Source organism: Rhinoraja longicauda, chromosome 38 (assembly GCF_053455715.1).
Source record: "Rhinoraja longicauda isolate Sanriku21f chromosome 38, sRhiLon1.1, whole genome shotgun sequence".
Taxonomy (NCBI): domain Eukaryota; kingdom Metazoa; phylum Chordata; class Chondrichthyes; order Rajiformes; family Arhynchobatidae; genus Rhinoraja; species Rhinoraja longicauda.
Window position 1 is genome coordinate 13067275 of NC_135990.1, and position 21386 is coordinate 13088660.

The 21386-nt window shown below is 47.2% G+C and overlaps 1 protein-coding gene across 3 annotated transcripts in view; it reads right to left on the reverse strand.

Annotated features, from left to right (window-relative positions):
• Window positions 1-2347: 2347 nt before the first annotated feature.
• Window positions 2348-21386, reverse strand: part of snupn (snurportin 1) — a 39284-nt gene continuing 20245 nt past the window's right edge. For all 3 annotated transcript variants that reach the window (XM_078429692.1, XM_078429691.1, XM_078429694.1), the window contains exons 6-9: window positions 14790-14887; window positions 13763-13843; window positions 5538-5618; window positions 2348-3679 (exon numbers count right to left, since the gene is read on the reverse strand). In XM_078429692.1, the coding sequence (XP_078285818.1) occupies window positions 3353-3679; window positions 5538-5618; window positions 13763-13843; window positions 14790-14887 (587 nt within the window). In that variant the 3' untranslated portion in view covers window positions 2348-3352. The remainder of the gene's footprint in view (window positions 3680-5537; window positions 5619-13762; window positions 13844-14789; window positions 14888-21386) is intronic.

The window sequence follows — 21386 nt, forward strand, 5'->3', positions numbered from 1 at the left end:
CCACGTGCACCGAGGTAGTGAAAAGCTTTTTGTTGCGTGCTAACCAGTCAGCAGAAAGACAATACATGATTACAATCGATCCATTTACAGTGATACATGATAAGGGAATAACGTTTAGTGCAAGGTAAAGCCAGCAAAGTCCGATCAAGGATAGTCCGAGGGTCACCAATGAGGTAGATAGTCGTTCAGCACTGCTCTCTGGTTGTGGTGGGATGGTCCAGTTGCTTGATAACAGCAGGGAATGAAACTGTCCCTGAATCTGGAGGTGTGCATTTTAACACTTCTATACCTTTTGCCCGATGGGAGAAGAGGGAGTGGCCAGGGTGCGACTTGTCGGAACTGCAGACGCTGGAATCTTGCGCAAAGTACAAAGTGCTGGAGGAACTCACCAGGTCAGGCAGCATCTGTAGACGACATAGACAGGCGATGTTTCTTGTCCCCACCTGGAATGTTGCCCATCCATGTGGAGAGGGTGTTTCCACTAGTGGGAGAGTCTAGGACTAGAGATCATAGCCTCAAAATTAAAGGACGTTCCTTTAGGAATGAGTTGAGGAGGCATTTTTTTAGTTAGAGGGCGGTGAATCCGTGGAATTCTTTGCCACAGAAGGCTGTGGAGGTCACGTCAATGGATAGTTTGAAGGCAGAGATAGATAGGATCTTGATCAGTACGGGTGTCAGAGGTTATGGGGAGAAGGCAGGAAAATGGGGTTAGGAGGGATCAGCCAGGATTGAATGGTGGAGTATACTTGATGGGTCGAGTGGCCTTATTCTGCTATCACTTATGACATAAACATTCACAAAACTCTGGTTTGTGTATCAGCAGTGGGTCTGATGAAAAGCTGCAGCATTAATTTGGGGAAACCACGCCCGTGTCAGCCGTCGGCCTGGCATCACAGTGTGGATACACACTAAATGCTGGAGTAACTCAGCGGGACAGGCAGCATCTCTGGAGGGAAGGAATGGGTGACGTTTCGGATCAAGACCATTGTTCAGACTGAGAGCAGTGTGGATCAGGTCAGGTCAAGGCTCTGCCCCAGTTCAGCTCCCTCCATGTTCCTCGTCACCCTCTTTCTCTGCTGAACATCTCACCCGTGCATGATTGCTGACCTTGTAATACCTCTGGGTGGCGCCACCAATGGCTGCCTCGCCAACAGTCGGTCCGTCCCTTCCTTCTTGTGTTGTTTGTTTATTTGTATGCGTGAAATGTATGTTTTTAGTGTTCGTTGGCTTGTTTTATGTGGGGGGTGACGGGGGAGTTGAGGGAAATCTTTTCTAATCTCTTACCTTGACGGAGATGCAAGCTTATTCCGTACCGTATCTCAGTCCGCACTGCGACCTAACATCGAGGAGTTGGCGGGCTTTACTGGAGACCGATTTCGAGAGCTTCACCGCGGGTGCCTGTGGACTTTAACATCACAGAGCAGGCGACTTTAACATCAAGAGAGAGCGAGATAGGGCTCTTAAGAATAGCGGAGTCAGGGGGTATGGGGAGAAGGCAGGAACGGGGTACTGATTGAGAATGATCAGCCATGATCACATTGAATGGCGGTGCTGGCTCGAAGGACCGAATGGCCTCCTCCTGACCCGTTGCCAGGGATCGACCTCTGAACTCTACAGCGGGAGTCTGCGGAACTTTAACATCGTGGAGCTCGCGGTCTCCGGTCAGAGACCGACTTCGGGAACTCCGCAAGGCGCAGGAGCTTCGACCGCCCCGACTGCAGTTGGTTCGACTCCCCCGACCGCGGGAGAATAAAAGACTTTTTGCCTTCCATCACAGTGAGGAACGTGGGGAATCCCCAGTGGTGGATGTTTATGTTGACTTTTATGTAGTTGTGTGTCTTGTTGCTTTTTTTCTTCGGATGGCTGTATGGTAATTTGAATTTCACTGCACCTTAATTGGTACACGTGACAATAAACTGACCCTGAAACCTTGAAATAAAGGTTTGGATGTTGGTCCAACCTGTTGTGCAGAGCAACACTAGCCGAGACCCTGGCGGGCAATCCTTACTTGGAGTCAGAAGACAAAGACAAAGAAGGTTGGGCTCCGAAGTACGGTTTATGGAAGTAATTGCATTGGGCATGCATTTGCACACACGTGTGTGGACACGCACAAGCACGCGCACACAAAAGTGTGCACAGCGCGCACAGACACACTCGCACAGGCACACACAAGAACAAGCCCGTGCACACACAAAGTGTACACACAAGCACACAGACGCGCACCTGCACGCACACACACACACACAGACGCACACACACAGGCACCCACACAGACACACACAGACACACACACACATAGACAGACACACACACATGTCCACTAGGGCTGACAATGAGAATAGTTTGGTTTATTAAAAAGCAGGCCACAAGACCGGTAGGCAGCACATTCAATCTTCAGAATGAAACAAAGCTATAAATCAAGCATTAAAAACACTAGCCTGGGAGAGAAATGCACAAATTAAAACAGGCTTTCCAATGAAGTGAGCTATCATATATTTACAAGGAGAGAAGTTAAGCCTCAAATTCAACAAGTTACTGGGAGCAAATATCCCTTGGCAATGCCAGTTACCCTTTGAGTTCATCGCGAACCTGCCTTAAACTGAGGGAGCGGCCAGGAGAGTAAAGAGGGAAGTGGACACTGCTGGAGGGACTGCAGCTGCATTTCATGGTCACTAACAGCTGGTGAAGCTACAAGCGTGCGGGTGGAGCCCAGAGAGCCAAAGATTGAAGTCGGAACCCCTCACTTATTGACAGCGTAAAATGATTACAGAATTGACCGAGGTTCCAATAGTGGGATGTGTGCAAGGTCATGCCCATGCGATGCCCTATACGTGGGGACTCTTTGCATACCGTGTGTATGGTACGCAAAACAGAGAATCTCAAAGTAACATGTCACAAGTGATAACAAAGTATCTATCTATCCACTTCACACTCCCAAGCCAGACTTACCAATACCCTTATGTAATTAAATCAATTAATAAAAACACACACTGCTACCAATTCCTTCCCTGCTGCGTAAAATATCTAACATTCACTGATGAAGGTAGCCAAGTGTCTACTTGGTACAAACACATACTGGCACAAACGTGATGTTCTCAAGTGCCCTGACCAGTGCCTGTCCTTGGACGCGCAGTGAGGGCAAACTCTGCCTCCCCTCTCACCAAGAAGAGCCCTCCATATTTATACAGGAGCAGCAGCAACAGCTGGAGATTCTCCCAGCCAGTTCCTCCCAACAATCCTCACTCCATCGAATCCCCGGATGAAGGAAGACTCACGTCGCGAGCGGCTCCACGATATAAACAGAGGGGCTTCGAGGGGAGAGGACCCTGCCCGCCCGTCACGGGCAGGGCACTTAGTTTTCGCTTTTGCCTGTGCATTCCATTTTGGTGGGAGTGCTCTTGGTCTTTCTGGGGGTCGAGAGATGTTCCAGCTCGTAGCGGCCTGGTTTCAGCGCCTCCTTCGTGCCCACGTTGGCACCGTCCTGCCCGGCCTTGTTTTTCTTCAGCTCGATGATCTGCAGCATCTGAGAGTTGGCGTAGTCGGGCTTCGAGGTCAGAGGGCCATCGGGGACAGACATCCCCAGAATGTCAGCCACCATGTACGGCTTCAGCCAGCCGACCAGCGGCGTGCTCCCTGGGGTGTAGTGTGTCCGGCTGTGGTAGAACAACAGGCCGTCCACCTGCAGGAAGGATTAAAGCAAAACACAAAGAGGTGGAAGAATTTAGCGGGTCGGGCAGCATCTGCGGAAGGAATGGGCAGTCAACGTTTCCAGTCGGGAATATGTAAGAAGTTCACAGCCATTAGAAGCAGGGGGAACTCAGCATTTTAGACGGACGGGAGAACATGCAAACTCCACACAGACAGCACTAGAGGTCCGGATTGAGCCCGGGTCGCTGGCGCTGTGAGGCAGCAGCTCCACCAGCTGTGCCAATGTGCCAGTGAGGAAGGGTGTCTGAAGCTACAGCATGATCTAGATCAGGTGGAAAGTTGAGCAGTGCCCTGGCAGATGGAATGTAATCCCACTATGTGTGAGGTGACACAATGGGAAATCAAAATAAGGAGAGCATGTAGGGCTCAGAAGACTATTTCTGTAAAATTGCTAATTGGGGGTGGTCTGGTGATACTCTACTGGACGTTTTGCAAGGAAAGAACTTCACTGAGCTTTTGTGACAATAAAGCTCCATTGAACCATTGATTTAGAGTAAATGCCAAGGCTCAAAGGTTCGTTAATGAACAGAAAGATCTTGGGGAATTCCATAACACCTGCCAAACAGGTGGTGAAGGAGGCATTAGGCATGCTTGCCTTCATTGGATGAGGCATAAAATAGAGAAACATAGAAACAAAGAAAAATAGGTGCAGGAGCAGGCCATTCGGCCCTTCGAGCCAGCACCGCCATTCAACATGATCATGGCTGATCATCTAAAATCAGTACCCCGTTCCGGTTTTTCCCCCCCATATCCCTTGATTCCTTTAGCCCTAAGAGCTAAATCTAACTCTCTCTTGAAAACATCCAGTGAATTGGCCTCCACTGCCTTCTGTGCCAGAGAATTCCACAGATTCACAACTCTCCGGGTGAAAAAGTTTCTTCCTCATCCCAGTCCTAAATGGCCGACCCCTTATTCTTAAACTGTGACCCCTGGTTCTGGACTCCCCCAACATCGGGAACATTTTTCCTGCATCTAGCCTGTCCAATCCTTTAAGAATGTTATATGCTTCTATAAGATCCCCTCTCATCCTTCTAAATTCCAGTGAATACAAGCCCAGTCGACCCATTCTTTCATCATATGTCAGTCCCGCCATCCCGGGAATTAACCTGGTGAACCTACGTTGCACTCCCTCAGTTTATAAGAGTTATCAGAATATAAGATTTGCAACTTGATGTTACAGGCTTACAATGCATTGGTTGGGATAGGTTTGGATGTTATGTGCTATTGTGGCCACCATACTACAGGAGGGATGTGATTGCAATGTAGAGCGTGCAAAGGAGATTCTCCAGGGTGTGACTTGCATCAGTGGGCTTTAGTTTCGTTGTATCTCTAAGTACAATGACAATAAAGGCTTAATAATAATAGTTATGGGAGACGTTAGACAAGTTGGGCTTGTTTTCCCTGGAGTGATGGAGGCTGAGAAGTGGCAATGAACCTGGTAGAGTAACGACGAACCTAGAGTAACACTGATGCCGGCAGAGTAATAATGGTGCTAATGGAGTAAGAGCGAGGTAACAATGGCAGAGTAACAGCGGGGGGACCAACGATGAAGGTGGAGTAACAATGATGCCGGCAGAGTAATAATGGTGCTAATGGAGTAAGAGCGAGGTAACAATGGCAGAGTAACAGCGGGGGTTCCAATGTTGGTGGAGTAACAATGACTCCAGCAGAGTAATAATTGCGCTAATGGGGTAAGAGCAGGGTAACAACGGCTCCCATGGGCAGAGTAACAGCGGAGTACCAACGTTGATGATCCAGTAACAATGACGCTGGCAGAGTATTCACGGCAGCCGTAGGGGTATCAATGAAAGCGGTGGGACTTTGGTTACCTCAAAAGGATAATCGGCAGCCAACGCCTGACAAATCACTTCTGGTGTGCACAACGCATTGGACAATCCCACAAACTTGAACTGTGAACAGAAGGGAGATTCACTTTCACACTTTTTGAAGAGTATTGCTGGCTCATAAACCAAAAACAGCAACTGCAAAAAACTGACAGTGTGGAAATCGCACTGCTTACTAGTACAGTCTCAAACACAACAAGGTGGAAGCACATTCGTAACTTAGTTTAGAGATACAGCGTGGAAAAAGGCCCTTTCAGCCCACCAAGCCCACACGACCAGCGATCCCCGCACATTAACACTATCCTACACCCACTAAGGACAGTTTTTACATTTACCAAGTCAATTAACCTACATACCTGTACGTCTTTGGAGTGTGGGAGGAAACCGAAGACTTGCACGGTAGCGCAGCGGTAGAGTTGCTGCTTTACAGCAAATGCAGCGCCGGAGACACAGGTTCGATCCTGACTACGGGTGCTGCACTGTAAGGAGTTTGTACGTTCTCCCCGTGACCTGCGTGGGTTTTCTCCGAGATCTTCGGTTTCCTCCCACACTCCAAAGACGTACAGGTATGTAGGTTAATTGGCTGGGTAAATGTAAAAATTGTCCCTAGTGGGTGTAGGATAGTGTTAATGTACGGGGATCACTGGGCGGCACGGACTTGGAGGGCCGAAAAGGCCTGTTTCCGGCTGTAGATATATGATATGATATGATCTCGGAGAAAACCCACGCAGGTCACGGGGAGAAAGTACAAACTCCGTACAGACGGCACCCGTAGTCGGGATGGAATCCGGGTCTCCGGCGCTGCATTCACTGTAAGGCAGCAACTCGACCCGCTGAGCCACCGTGCCACCCCCGGTGATTGAGGACTTGATTTAGGACTATTTATCCAATATCCTAACATTCACTGATGAAGGTAGCCAACATACACATTTATCAATAATAAAGCTCGGGATTAAGGCGGGATACCAGAGGGAGAGTGAAAGACCTGCAAAGGGAGTTCTGACATTGAAAGGACGAGTGAATGAGTGGTTCAGTGAAGAATTGTTTCACATATTCCCACAAAATCATCTCCAAACACCTCAGTACCAAGGGAGTACTTTTACAATCGCTGATCTGAATTAGAGAATCACAGAGAAAACTGCAGACGCTGGAACCTTGAGCAAAGACAGAAAGTACCGGAGTAACTCAGCGGGTTGGGCAGCATCTGTGGGGGACGTGGAGGGGCGATGTAGAAACGAGGAACTGCAGATGCAGGTTGATACCAAAGATAGACACAAAAGTGCTGGGGTCACTCAGCGGGTCAGGCAGCATCTCTGGAGAAACGGATGGGTGATGTTTTGGGTCGGGACGAGTGAGTGAAGCAGGATCCTGACCCGAAGCATCACCTATCCTTTTTCTCCAGAGATGCTGCCTGACCCACTGAGTTACTCCAGCACTGTGTGTCTATCTTTGCATAGATAGGACCTTTCTTCGGACTGATTGTAGTAAAGGGAGGCGGGGGGGGGTTGGGAGAGGGGTCGGAGAGGGAGAAAGTCAGACAAGAAGTGGGTGCTGGACAGAGTGATAGGTGGATACAGGTGAGTGGGGTTTGATTAGCAGATGGGTGGACAAAGGCCAGAGATGGAAAAGAGACAAACGGGTGTCAGATAAGAAGCGGAGTGAAATGTAGACGAGGTGCCTGTTTGCATGCTGTACACCTAAAGTCTAAAGTATAATCTAAAGTAAAGATTGCTTGGGTTTTTAAGTCATACAGCGTGGAAACAGGCCCTTCGGCCCAACTTGCCCACGCCAACCAACATGCCCCATCCACACTAGTCCCACCTGCATGCGTTTGGCCTTTGTCCCTCCAAACCTATCCTATCCACGTACCTGTCTGAATGTTTATTAAATGTTGTGATAGAACCTGCCTCGACTACCTCCTCCGGCAGCTCGTTTCCTCCGGTTTCCCTAAAGACTTGCAGATCCACAGGTTAATTGGCCCCTGGTGTGTAGGTGAGCGGTAGAATGTGGGGGATTTGATTAGAACTTGATGAGAATAAAATGGGTTTAGTGTGGGATCAGTTGAACGACGGTATGGACACTGTGGGCCGAAGGGCCAGTTTCCATTTGCAAGTCTCTATGACTTCATACTACAGATCAGAGTTGGGAAGTACTTCAGTTTTAAGAAGTAGGAGGGTAACTTTAAATAAGGATGTTGAAAGACTGGAGCGACTAGGCTTGTATACACTAGAATTTAAAAGGATGAGAGAGGATCTTATCGAAACGTAAAAGATTATTATGGGGTTGGACACGTGAGAGTCAGGAAACATGTTCCCAATGTTGGGGGAGTCCAGAACCAAGGGCCACAGTTTAAGAATAAGGGGTAGGCCATTTAGAATGGAGATGAGGAAAAACTCTTTCAGTCAGAGAGTTGTAAATCTGTGGAATTCTCTGCTTCAGAAGGCAGTGGAGGTCAATTCTCTGAACGCATTCAAGGGAGAGCTAGATAGAGCTCTTGAGGATAGCGGAGTCGGGGGGTATGGGGAGAAGGCAGGACCGGGGTACTGATTGAGAATGATCAGCCACGATCACATTGAATGGTGGTGCTGGCTCGAAGGGCCGAATGGCCTACTCCTGCACCTATTGTCTAAGGACCCGGCAGTTTATCGCTTTGGTGTGGTTCCCTTGAGGAATAGGGAGGGACAGGATCAAAGATCGAGACCGAGGGTGGAGAGGGGAGGGGGGGGGGGAGAAAAAAGTGAATGGGCATCAGCATCAGAAAATCATGAATGGGAAATAGCAGGAGATGCAGAGGTCTGGAAGAAACATTCTTTGGAGCCTGTCCAGCATCAGACACTGTGTGGGAACATTCCTCTGAGTCAGGAGTGGCTCAGCGGCTTTTAGTGCTCCAGTTTGAGCATTATAGGGCACTTTGCGGAGCAGCAGGAAGATAGGAGAGTGCAGCCCACACACGAGCATAAAAGCAATTCTCCAAATCATGCTGGAAGATCTTGGCTCAAGTTCCTCCACCACATTTCGGAAATGCCACGATTAAGAGCAACCACTTTGGCCCAAGAAAGAGTTTGATGCATCACCAGTAGAAGTCAGCACAGGTTCTCGGAGAACTTCAGAGCGTTTGATGGCACTGGGCCTGTACTCACTGGAGTTTAGAAGGGTGAGGGGGACCTCATTTAAACTTACAGAATAATGAAAGGCCTGGATAGAGTGGATGTGGAGAGGATGTTTCCACTAGTGGGAGAGGTGAGAGGTCGTAGCCTCAGAATTAAAGGGCGCTCTTTTAGAAAGAAGTTGAGGAGGAACTTCTTTAGTCAGAGGGTAGTTCATCTGTGGAAATTATTGCCACAGAGGGCTGTGGAGGCCAAGTCAGGGATATTTTTAAGGCCGAGATAAACATATTCTTGATTAGAATGGGTGTCAAGGGTTATGGGGGGGAAGGCAGGAAAAATGGGTTTAGGAGGCAGAGATCAGCCATGATTGCACGGCGGAGTGGACTCGATGGGCCGAATGGCCTAATTCTACTCCTATAACTTGTGAGCTTGCAAAAGCCGGTCAGTGAAAGTCTACTGATGGAATGGCAACAGGATCAATCCTCCAACAGAGGAATTCTCTGCAAGTCAGGGAGAGACACCAGTCAGTAGAGAAGGACTCGGTGGAGTTTTATCAGAGACAGCACTGTCAGCTGCTCTCAGAATTAAAAGTAAAAATATTTAAGATTTATCGACCCAGAGCTATACAGCAAAGAAAGAGGCCCTTTGGCCCACCATTTCATTTTCCATTTCATATATACAGCGCGGAAACAGGCCTTTTCGGCCCACCAAGTCCGCGCCGCCCAGCGATCCCCGCACACTAACACTATTAACACTATCCTACACACAATAGGGACAATTTTTACATTTACCCAGTCAATTAACCTACATACCTGTACGTCTTTGGAGTGTGGGAGGAAACCGAAGATCTAGGAGAAAACCCACACAGGTCACGGGGAGAACGTACAAACTCCTTACAGTACAGCACCCGTAGTCAGGATCGAACCTGAGTCTCCGGCGCTGCATTCGCTGTAAAGCAGCAACTCTACCGCCGCGCCACCATGTCCATGCTAACCAAATTGGCATGCCAGGCTAGACCTATTTCCCTGCATTTGGCCCCTAGCCATCAAACCCTTCATCTCCATATATCTTTTAAATATTACGATATACGATACCATAAAACTTTATTCATCCCTGGAGGGAAATTGGTCTGCATCTGCGTTTATAGCTTCCTCTGGCAACTCATTCTAGATACAGACGACTCTCGGAGTGAAAACATTGCCCCCGAGATCCCTCATTAATCTCTCCCCTCTCACCTTGAGCCCATGTCCCCTAGTTTCAGAATACTCTACTACGGGGAAAAAGTTAGTTAGTTAGCTAGTTAGTTAGGAGTGTTCACTCTATCCATGCACCTTATTGTTTTGTACACTTCAGGCTCACATGTAAACTAGAAAGAAACTTCTTTACCAAGGAGAAACATGGAAAATGGGTGCAGGAGTAGGCCATTCGGCCCTTCGAGCCAGCACCGCTCGAACGCCTCCGCTGTCACGCTGTGAAAACGGAGAGGATGAGATGGAGTTTCTTCCCACAGGCCATCAGGACTGTTAACTTTTATAACTACAGGGACTAAATTTTGTCTTCTCTGTATTAACTTTATTAACTTTATTTATATGCTGTAACTGTAATTCTTTTTTGTGCACAATCCGCAGGCATTGCCACTTTCATTTCACTGCACATCGTGTATGTGCATGTGACTAATAAACTTGACTTGACACCGCCATTCAATATGATCATGGCTGATCATCCAAAATCAGTACCCCGTTCCTGCTTTTTCCCCGTATCCCTTGATTCCGTTAGCCCCAAGAGCTCTATCTAGCTCTCTCTTGAAAACATCCAGTGAATTGGCCCCCACTGCCTTCTGTGGCAGAGAATTCCACAGATTCACAACTCTCTGGGTGAAAAAGTTTTTCCTCATCTCAGTTCTAAATGGCCGACCCCTTATTCTTAAACTGTGGCCCCTGGTTCTGGACTTCCCCCCATCATCGGGAACATTTTTCTCCAGGTGAAGTAATAACTGGGGATCTGACAAGTGGACGAAAACACATTTGGACAGCGAGGATCACAACAGATTGGAAATGTAATTTATCGTGGCCACTTTAAGCCCGAGCGTGTGTGGCCCGGTTCCATATCCGAGTGTTTACTCTAGCTGTACTGGGGATTGTGCTCTAAGTGTTCTCTTTGAGTCTGGCTCTATGGGAAGACAGGCCAAAGTCTTAGCTTATTTCGGCAAAGCGAGTTTAAACAGGCGACAGGCGAGATTTCAGACACAGGAGCAGGCTCCCCACAGTTACTTGCTGGGCAACACCAGCTAAGGGCAGCACAGTGGCACTGCAGTAGAGTTGCTGCCGAGTTCCATTCCGACTACGGGCGCTCTCTGTATGGAGTTTGCACGTTCTCTCCATGAGTTATGCTCTGGTTTTTCTGCCACACCCCAAAGACACACAGATTTACAGTTTAATTGGCCTGGTATAATTGTAAATTGTCCCTAGTGTGTGCAGGATAGCGTTAGTGTACGGGGATCGCTGGTCAGTGCAGACAGCGGGACAAAGGGCCTGTTTCCAAGCTGTGTCTCTAAACTAAACTAAAGGCAAACAGTGCATTAGCCTTTGTGGTGAGGCAAATGGAGCACAACGGTTGGAGAGGAGATCTTATTGAAACGTATAAGATTATTAAGGGGTTGGACACGTTAGAGGCAGGAAACATGTTCCCAATGTTGGGGGAGTCCAGAACAAGGGGCCACAGTTTAAGAATAAAGGGTAGGCCATTTAGAACTGAGACGAGGAAAACTTTTTCAGTCAGAGAGTTGTGAATCTGTGGAATTCTCTGCCTCAGAAGGCAGTGGAGGCCAATTCTCTGAATGCATTCAAGAGAGAGCTAGATAGAGCTCTTAAGGATAGCAGAGTCAGGGGGTATGGGGAGAAGGCAGGAACGGGGTACTGATTGAGAATGATCAGCCATGATCACATTGAATGGCGGTGCTGGCTCGAAGGGCCGAATGGCCTCCTCCTGCACCTATTGTCTATTGTCTATTGTCCTGTTGCAATTATGCATGTGTTTGGCGAGTGCTGGACTCTGGAATAATGTGCAAAACACAAAGTGCTGGAAGAACCCGGCAGGTCAGGCATCATCTGTGGAGGGTGAGTCAGACGACGTTTCGGGTCGGGACCTTTGGCCGTACTCACCGAGAATGCCACAACTGAGGAACAATTACACCCTCAAGGTACAGGAAGCCTGGTCACAAGGTCACTCAACACTTTCTCAACGGATCTGGGCTCCAAACACATGAAGGGCGGTGAATCCGTGGAATTCATTGCCACAGACGGCTGTGGAGGACGTCAATGGATATTTTTAAGGCAGAGATCGATAGATTCTTGATTAGTACGGGTGGCAGGGGTTATGGGGAGAAGGCAGGAGAATGGGGTTGGGAGGGAAAGATAGATCAGCCATGATTGAATGGCGGACTAGACTTGATGGGCTGAATGGCCTAATTCTGCTCCTATAACTTATGAAGCCAATCTGTGGCTCCTTAACGTGATTATTTCTGAAGTCTCCCACCTTAGTGGTGCAAATAAATAAAGTAGTCAGGGCCAAGATGACAGAACCTTTACCATTGTGGAATTGTGAATTAGAGTGCCCACATTGTTATTTTACAATGAGATTGTAATGCATGCTGTGAAGCAATATTCTGCACTCTGGTATTTTTCTCTTTAAACTACCTATCGTACGTGTACGGCTGGATTGTACTCATAAGGACACAAAATTATGGAATAACTCAGCGAGACAGTTCACTGGGTGGTCACGGAAGCGCAGAGGTAGAGTTGCTGCCTTACAGTAAATGCAGCTCCGGAGACTAGGAATCGATCGCGACTACGGGCGCTGTCTGTACGGAGTTTGTACGTTCTCCCCGTTGGTTTTCTCAGAGATCTTCGATTTCCTCCCACACTTCAAAGACGTACAGGTTTGTAGATTAATTGGCTTGGTAAATGCAAAAATTGTCCCTCGTGGGTGTAGGATAGTGTTAATGTGCGGGGATCGCTGGTCAGCGCGGACCCGGTGGGCCGAAGGGCCTGTTTCCGCGCTGTATCTCTAAACTAAACTAAGGCAGGCAGCATCTCTGGAGAAGGAATGGGTGACGTTTCGGGTCGAGACCCTTCTTCAGACTCGTGTGTGGTATGATTTGATTTGAATGGATACCGAGCAAACAAAAGCCTTTCACTGTATCTCTGTACACCTGACAACAATAAACCAAACCAAGCCATTATTCTTGGGCTTCCAGATGGAAGCCCAAGGACAGTGCTGAAAGGAGATTGTGGAGTACAATATTGTGCTTGAAAATAACTCACTTTAGCAAAACACAAAGTGCTGGAGTAACTTAGTGCGCCAAGCAGTATTTCTGGAGGGAAGAGATAGGCGACGTTTTGAGTCGGGATGTCTGAAATAGGTTCCTGACCCATAATGTCGTCAGCTCAGATGCTGCCTGACCCACTGAGCTAGTCCAGCACTTTGTGTATGCTCAAGATTGCAGCATCTACAGTTCCTTGCGTCTCCAATAACTCGCTGTATTTTGTTTCAGAGAACTGCACAAGTAATGAACCATGCATCCAGAACATTTAACCATATAACCATATAACAACTACAGCACGGAAACAGGCCTGTCCGGCCCTACCAGTCCACGCCGACCACTCTCCCTGACCTAGTCTCATCTACCTGCACTCAGACCATAACCCTCTAATCCCCTCTTATCCATATACCTATCCAATTTACTCTTAAATAATAAAATCGAGCCAGCCTCCACCACTTCCACCGGAAGCCCATTCCATACAGCCACCACCCTCTGAGTAAAGAAGTTACCCCTCATGTTACCCCTAAACTTTTGTCCCTCAATTCTGAAGCTGTCCCCTTGTTGGAATCTTCCCCACTCTCAAAGGGAAAAGCCTACCCACGTCAACTCTGTCCGTCCCTCTCAAAATTTTAAAAACTTCTATCAAGTCCCCCCTCAACCTTCTACGCTCCAAAGAATAAAGACCCAACCTGTTCAACCTCTCTCTGTAGCCTAAGTGCTGAAACCCAGGCAACATTCTAGTAAATTTACGTAAATTGTGCTGGTCAAGAACGTGAACTCACTGGATTCCGGGTCACGATCTCCGACAGATTCTCACCTTCCTCGTCCAATTTTGACTGAAGCCAAAAAAATCTGAATTCCGTCTGAATAAAACAAAAATGCATTTACGATCATTTATAAATCCATTCGAGAGGCTGAATCACTGGCATTTAGACATCACATGAGTCCATCAGCAGGCAGCAGATTCCAAGTTACTGAAATTATTTTTTGAAGGGCACTTGTTTTTTTTTAAACTAAGGACTTGCGTCAAATTTGTTTAGGTCCTGGTTCCAAAATAACGAAAGCAATGTTTCTAGTGATGCTGATAAAGGAATACTGGTCAGAACACTGAGATAATTCCACCGCTTCTTGTAGAATAGCGTCACGAGAACTTGATGGCATCTCCGATATCCTCAGATCTGCCGTCAAATCTCTTCGGATTCTCTCCTACACTGGTCTCTCACAACATGTTCTTCCAACACAAGAGTCGTGGCCTTTTATTAACTGCGACAAGCTAGCAATTGACGCTAACATCTAAACTCATTTGCAAGCACTCTGGTTTTTAATTTTAGCTTTTTTGCATTAAAACATAGAATAGTGCAGCATAGGAACAAGGCCATTGGGCCCAATGTCCCTGCCAAACATGATGGCAAGATAAACTAATCTCCGCCTGCATGTGATTCATCTCCCTCTGATCCCAGAGTGGGGCTTGCCTGGAATGGGCAATGCTCATTACAACTGGAGCACGGACTGGACTTTTAAAATGGCGGCAAAACATGGCTCCCCTGTCATGCAAGATCAGTGGGCTATTTTTGTACACTTGCTAATTAGGGATGTGCTTGGGTATGGCAATACTCTACCGGACTGTTTGTCAGAAAAGAATTTCACTGTGTGTTTGCACTTCGCCCATGAGACAATAATAGCCCCATTGAATCAAATTCTGAGGACTTCCGATTGATAATGGATGCCATTCTGAAAAAAGGGATACTTCTCACATTGAGACCACATGGAGCTAATGAAAGGCTTTAAGCTCAGTGCCTTCATACAGACCTGACAGTCATAGACTGGATGGCCTCTCCAACACATCACATCCAAGACAAAGAATGTTCTGTTCACGTCGCTGTAAATGCAGTCCAATATGGTGTAGTCTGCAGGGAGGAGCAAGAATTAGAGCAATGAAGTGCAGGAAGACAGTCAAAGCAGTCAAGTAGAAGTCCCTTCAAACAAATCCACCAATCCAGGAAGTACATGAAGCTTAAGCTATGAAATCTAACCATCAGGACCCATGTCAGTTTATTTTTCCAACTTAACTGAAGTAAAATTTATTTAAGACGTGAAGAGGTTTGAGTAGTCACATCTTTAGTTTAGTTTAGATATACAGCACGGAAACGGGCCCTTCAGCCCACCGAGTCTACGCCCACCAGCGATCCCTGCACACTACCACTATCGTACACACTAGCGACAATTTACAATTTTATCGAGGCCAATTAAATCCATAAACCTATACGTCTTCGGAGTGTAGGAGGAAACTGGAGCACCCGGAGAAAACCCACGCAGGCCACGGGGAGAATGTATAAACTCCGTGCAGACAGCATCTGCGGTCAGGATTGAACGCGGGTCTCTGGCGTTGTAAGGTGGCAACTCTACCGCTACGCCACCGTTCCGCCTCTCTTCATGCACTTGAATGAGTTAGTTGCCCACAACTTCAAAAGTGTGTGAAAGAATAGTATGATCCTGCATATAATTAGGAGATGGCTGCTATGTAGAGATGGTCTAATTAAAAATATATAGATTACTCAAATCAACACAAATTCACTAATGGAAAGAGACATTTAGGAAAATCATTACATACAAGAGTGATATAGGTTTTTGACAAACCCAGAGACGAAGATGCAACTTGTTGCGACTCAGTGGGTCAGGCAGCAACTGTGGAGGGAATGAACAGGCTTGTATTCACTGGAGTTTAGAAGGATGAGAGCGGATCTTATAGAGACGTATAAAATTATAAAAGGACTAGACAAGCTAGATGCAGGAAAAATGTTCCCAATGTTGGGGGAGTCCAGAACCAGGGGACACAGTTTACGAATAAAGGGGAGGCCATTTAAAACTGAGGTGAGAAGAAACTTTTTCACCCAGAGAGTTGTGAATTTGTGGAATTCTCTGACACAGAAGCCACTGGATGAATTTGAAGGAGAGTTGGATAGAGCTCTGGGGGCTAGTGGAATCAAGGGATATGGGGAGAAGGCAGGCACGGGTTACTGATTGTGGATGATCAGCCATGATCACAATGAATGGCGGTGCTGGCTCGAAGGGCCAAATGGCCTCCTCCTGCACCTATTGTCTATGTTTCTAGGCAATGATTCAAGTCAAGACCCTTAATCAGTCTGAAGAAGGGTCCCAACCCGAAATATCCCTTGTCAGTCTGAAGATGAAAAACCCCATGGAAGACAGAACCCAGGACGACCAAACAAGATGATGCTGAAGACGTTGATGGAAGACGCATATGTAGAGACAAAAGAGGAGCTTCCCAGCTGTATGGAGGACAGAGATGTGTGGGGCGTCCATTACCGTGCCCGTCGCAAACCAGCACCACTGCAACGCTAATGTTTTCAACGATTTTAATTAAAACATTCTAAATCATCTTCTGCATCCAGTGTTCCCGGTGTGGTCTCCGTTACAATGGCATGTCAAGTCAAGACAAGTCAATTTTATTTGTCTAGCACATTTAAAAACAACCCACTTTGACCAAAGTGCTGTACATCAGTTCAGGTACTAAGAACGAACATACAATGGCACACAAACATAACAGCACATACATAAACAGTTCACAGCGCCCCCTCAGAGGGCCTCAAACGCTAGGGAGTAGAAATAGGTTTTGAGCCTGGACTTAAAGGAGTCGATGGAGGGGGCAGTTCTGATGGGGAGAGGGATGCTGTTCCACAGTCTAGGAGCTGCAACCGCAAAAGCGCGGTCACCCCTGAGCTTAAGCCTAGACCGCGGGATAGTCAGTAGCCCCAAGTCGGCCGACCTGAGGGACCTGGAGATAGAGTGGTGGGTTAGAAGATTTTTTGATATGGGGGGGGGGCAAGCCCGTTTAGGGTTTGTATGTGAATAGGAGGAGCTTGAAATTGATTCTGTACTGTACTGGGAGCCAGTGGAGAGAGGCCAGAATCGGGGTGATGTGGTCCCTTTTACGGGTACCCGTCAGGAGTCTCGCTGCGGCGTTTTGGACCAATTGCAGGCGGGACAGGGATGATTGGCTGATCCCAGTGTATAGGGAGTTGCAGTAGTCTAGGCGGGAGGAAATGAATGCGTGGATGATTTTTTTAAATGTCGTCAAATTGGAGGAATGGTTTGATTTTAGCAAGAACAAGCATGAACTCAGTGATCATTTGCACTCAGTCCGCCAAGGTCTGTGGGATCTCCTGGTTGCTCACCATTTTAACTCCTCTTCCCATACTGACCTGGGCCTCCTCCACTGCCAGAGTGAGTGATGACCACACTCTGCATTCATACCTTACAACCCAACAGTGTTTTCCAATTGTGGGTACAACTAAGCTACAACAACCCTTCCTTACACCCCTCCAGGTGCCCCATCTCGACTTACACCCATTTCTCCACTTCCCCCTCCCTTTCCACCAATGTGCTTTTCTCTGGCCTCACAATTCGCAAATCTATTTGTTGGACTTCTCACCTCTGGCCTTAGTCCAACCATATGCCTATCAATCCCCCCCCCACCCCACCCGTATCCACCTATCACTCACCCTGCACCTCCTTTCTTCCAGATTTACTACTCTCCCACCTGCCAACCAACACAATCAGTCTGAAGAATGGTCCTGACCCAAAAATTTAACCTGAGATGTTGGCTAACCCATGAGTTACTCCAGCACTTTGCATCTTTTTTTGTAAACCAAAATCTACAGTTCCTTGCATCTACCGTTCTTAAGGCGAAGAAGGGTCTCGACCCGAAACGTCACCCATTCCTTCTCTCCAGAGATGCTGAGTTACTCCAGCTTTTTGTGTCTATCTACCAGTCTTATGGGATTGGTTACTGATCAAAAGTGAGAGGAGAGATTAAGGGGCCATTCTCATATTGGCAATCTGTTTTGAGTGGGATACCACAAGGGTTGCTGCTGGCTCTCAGCCGTTTACAACCTCAGTAACAACTTGGATGAAAAGACAATGATATGCATCCACGATGGCCTCCGGTACAAATCGGGAGGGGAAAATAACTAGTCACCGGAATACTACGAGACTGCAAAAGTATGTAACCAGATTGATTGAGTGGGCAGGAAAGAGAGTGACTTACAACATGGTTAAGAGGGAAGATATTTATTCTGATAGGGCAGATGGAAAACAATATTTAAATCTAGAGGAAATTAAATGTTGGATTTAGAGGAATCAATGTACGAAAGGCTCTTGGTTTTGAAAGTGTTTTGTTTCAACAAAAAAAAAACAGAACAGAAACAGGCCCTTTGACCCACCGAGTCCACGCCAACCGAGTCCACGCCAACCGAGTCCACGCCAACCGGTGATCACCCTGTACACTTGCACTATCCTACACACCAGGGACAATTTACAATCTTTACTGAAGCCAATTAACCTACAAATCTGTATGTCTTTGGAGTGTGGGAGGAAACCGGAGCATCCGGAGAAAACCCACCCTTCACAGGGAGAACGTACAAACTCCGTACAGACAGCACCCGTAGTCAGGATCGATCCTGGCGCTGTCAGGCAGCAACTCTACCGCTGCTCCACTGTGCTGCTCCACTGTGCTGCTCCACTGTGCTGCCCCTAAAAAGCTTCAGCATGACGCTGCTTCATAGATGGTACACGCTGTGATCACACTGTGTAGTGATGGAAAGAGGGAGTGATATAATGGATCTCCAAAGCCACCAGCATGGTCCTTTGGCCCACGTACATCTCCAGACACCAGAGAACCAGCAGCCAGATTCACCTTGAAGACACATTCAGTCAAATGCTGCCCTCACACCCAGGGCGAAGGGGTCAGTATCTCAGCTGCACGGAGGCAGAGAGGAAAGCACTTCAGCGGGTAGTCCATAGAGCTCAGAGGACCATCGGAACACAGCTGCCAGCCCTGGAGGGCATCTACAACACACGATGCCTCAGAAAAGCCACCAGCATCCACAAAGACTCTTCACACCCCTGCAACAGTCTGTTCGAACTTCTACCATCGGGCAGATGATACAAGGCCTTCTACGCCCGCACCTCCAGACTCAGGAACAGCTTCATCCCCAGGGCCATAGCTGCTATGAACCGGTCCTGCTGAGCCGGATGGTCACATCGCACAGTGAACCGGCACAGATCTACTGCACTTTATTCTGTTTTAAAACTGTTCCAAATTTGTTTCATTGGGTTGTTTAAATTAATACTGACTAGCTAATTAATTTATTGCATCGTATGGGAGGCGCATTCCCAATCTCGTTGTACCCCTGTACAATGACAATAAAGATATATTGTATTGTATTGTGTTAGAGCAAGATGAGAAGGTTCCAATGTCTGGACTCCTGACACTGTACACTGCAAGGGCTAAGAAGCCAGCGGGCAAGATCATCTCTGACCCCTCTCACCCTGGCCACAAACTGGAAAACTTTAGACTTGAGAAGTACACCACGGAAACACTTTAGAGGCCGGCTTTCACCCCGTACACGAGCACTAGGAACAATCAGAATCGTTACAGAAGCCAATTAAGCGAATGGAAGCAGCCAATAAAGAATAAATTGAACTAATGCTCTATCCTGTTTAGGAAGGAACTGCAGGTGCTGGCTTACACTGACGATAAGAAACAAAATGCTGGGGTAACTCAGCGGGTCAGGCAGCATCTCTGGAGAAAAGCAATAGGTAACGTTTCGGGTCGAGACCCTTCTTCAGACTGATCTCTGAGAGGATTGCCGCCTGTCTCTTTGTCCTGAGGAAGGGCCTTTGAGATGAAACACTAACTCTTCACAAAGCTTTGCCCCAACCTGCTAAGTGTTTCCAGCAACTTTATTAAAGAATACATTGAGATGGTTGTGAGGAAAGGCGATGAAAGGGGACTAGGCAGGTGGAACTTCAGGTAATTGTCTCGTGCACTCAAGCTGAGCACAATCTTGTTCAAGTGTAAGATTGAAAAGAGAGATTGAAAATCTGATTGAATGGTGCCAGGACAACAATCTTGTTCTCAACATCAGCGAGACCAAGGAGCTGATTGTTGACTTCAGGTGAGGGCGTCAGGATCCACGAACCTGTCGTCATTGACAGGACAACAATGGAAAGAATCAATGTTCCAGGGCGCGCATATCTCTGAAGATGTGTCCAAGTCTCAGCTCAATGTGAATGAATGAATGAATGAATGAATGAATGAATGAATAGGTTTATTGGCCAAGTATGTACACGTACAAGGAATGTGCCTTGGTGCTCCGCTCGCAAGTAACAACACCAACATACAGTACACAATTAAGAATAAAGCATAAAACATTAAGAATACAAACATATGAGTGAAATAAACCAGAGCAAAAAGAGACTACAGACTTTTGGTTATTGAGTAGAGCTACTACCCGCGGAAAAAAAGCTGTTTTTATGTCCGGCTGTGGCTGCTTTGACAGTCCGGAGTCGCCTTCCAGAGGGAAGTGCTTTAAAGAATTTGTGGCCAGGGTGAGAGGGGTCAGAGATGATCTTGCCCGCTCGCTTCCTGGCCCTTGCAGTGTACAGGGGGCAGGTTGCAGCCAACAACCTTCTCAGCTAATCGAACGAATCGTTGCAGCTGCCGGATCTCAAACAAAGCTCAATGCCTCTACTTTCTTTGAAGATTAAGGAGATTCGGTGTGTCGGCGAATACTCTATTGAACTTCTAGAGAGCATATTCACTGGCTGCATCAAGGCCTGGTTCATCAACTTAAATGCCCAGGAATTAGGAGGTTACAGAGAAAAGTAGTTACGACCCTCACAGGTAATGAGCTCCCCGTGAAACAGAGGCTCTATTTCAAAACGGCAGTCAGTCTCAAAGACCCACAGCACTCTGGCCACCCTCTCATTTAATTCCTACCATCGGGACGAAGGCACTGGCGCCTTGACCAATGACCACCAGGTAAACCATGACCACCAGCTTCTTGCCAACAACCACTAGGTTCATGAACACTAACCTCAGCAATTATGAACCTTCTGTCGACTGTGCCTTTAGTTGCACTCCAGGCTTTGGGATTTTCTTTTGCACTAGTATTACAGTCATTAATTTATTACATTTCTTAATTTATCTGCGTGTATTGGTTTTATGGGGCTGTTAAAGCTGCTGCAAGTAATGATTTCATTGTTCCGTTGTCAGTTCATAAGACAATTAAACACTCTTAGCTCGATGTAAAATGACGGTAGAATGCCAACTTACAATGGCAGGTCATCATCGAGCATGTTTAAGAAAATAACTGCAGATGCTGTTTAAGAAAATAACTGCAGATGCTGTTTAAGAAAATAACTGCAGATGCTGTTTAAGAAAATAACTGCAGATGCTGTTTAAGAAAATAACTGCAGATGCTGTTTAAGAACATAACTGCAGATGATGGTACAAATCGAAGGTATTTATTCACAAAATGCTGGAGTAACTCAGCGGGTCAGGCAGCATCTCAGGAGAGAAGGAATGGGTGACGTTTCGGG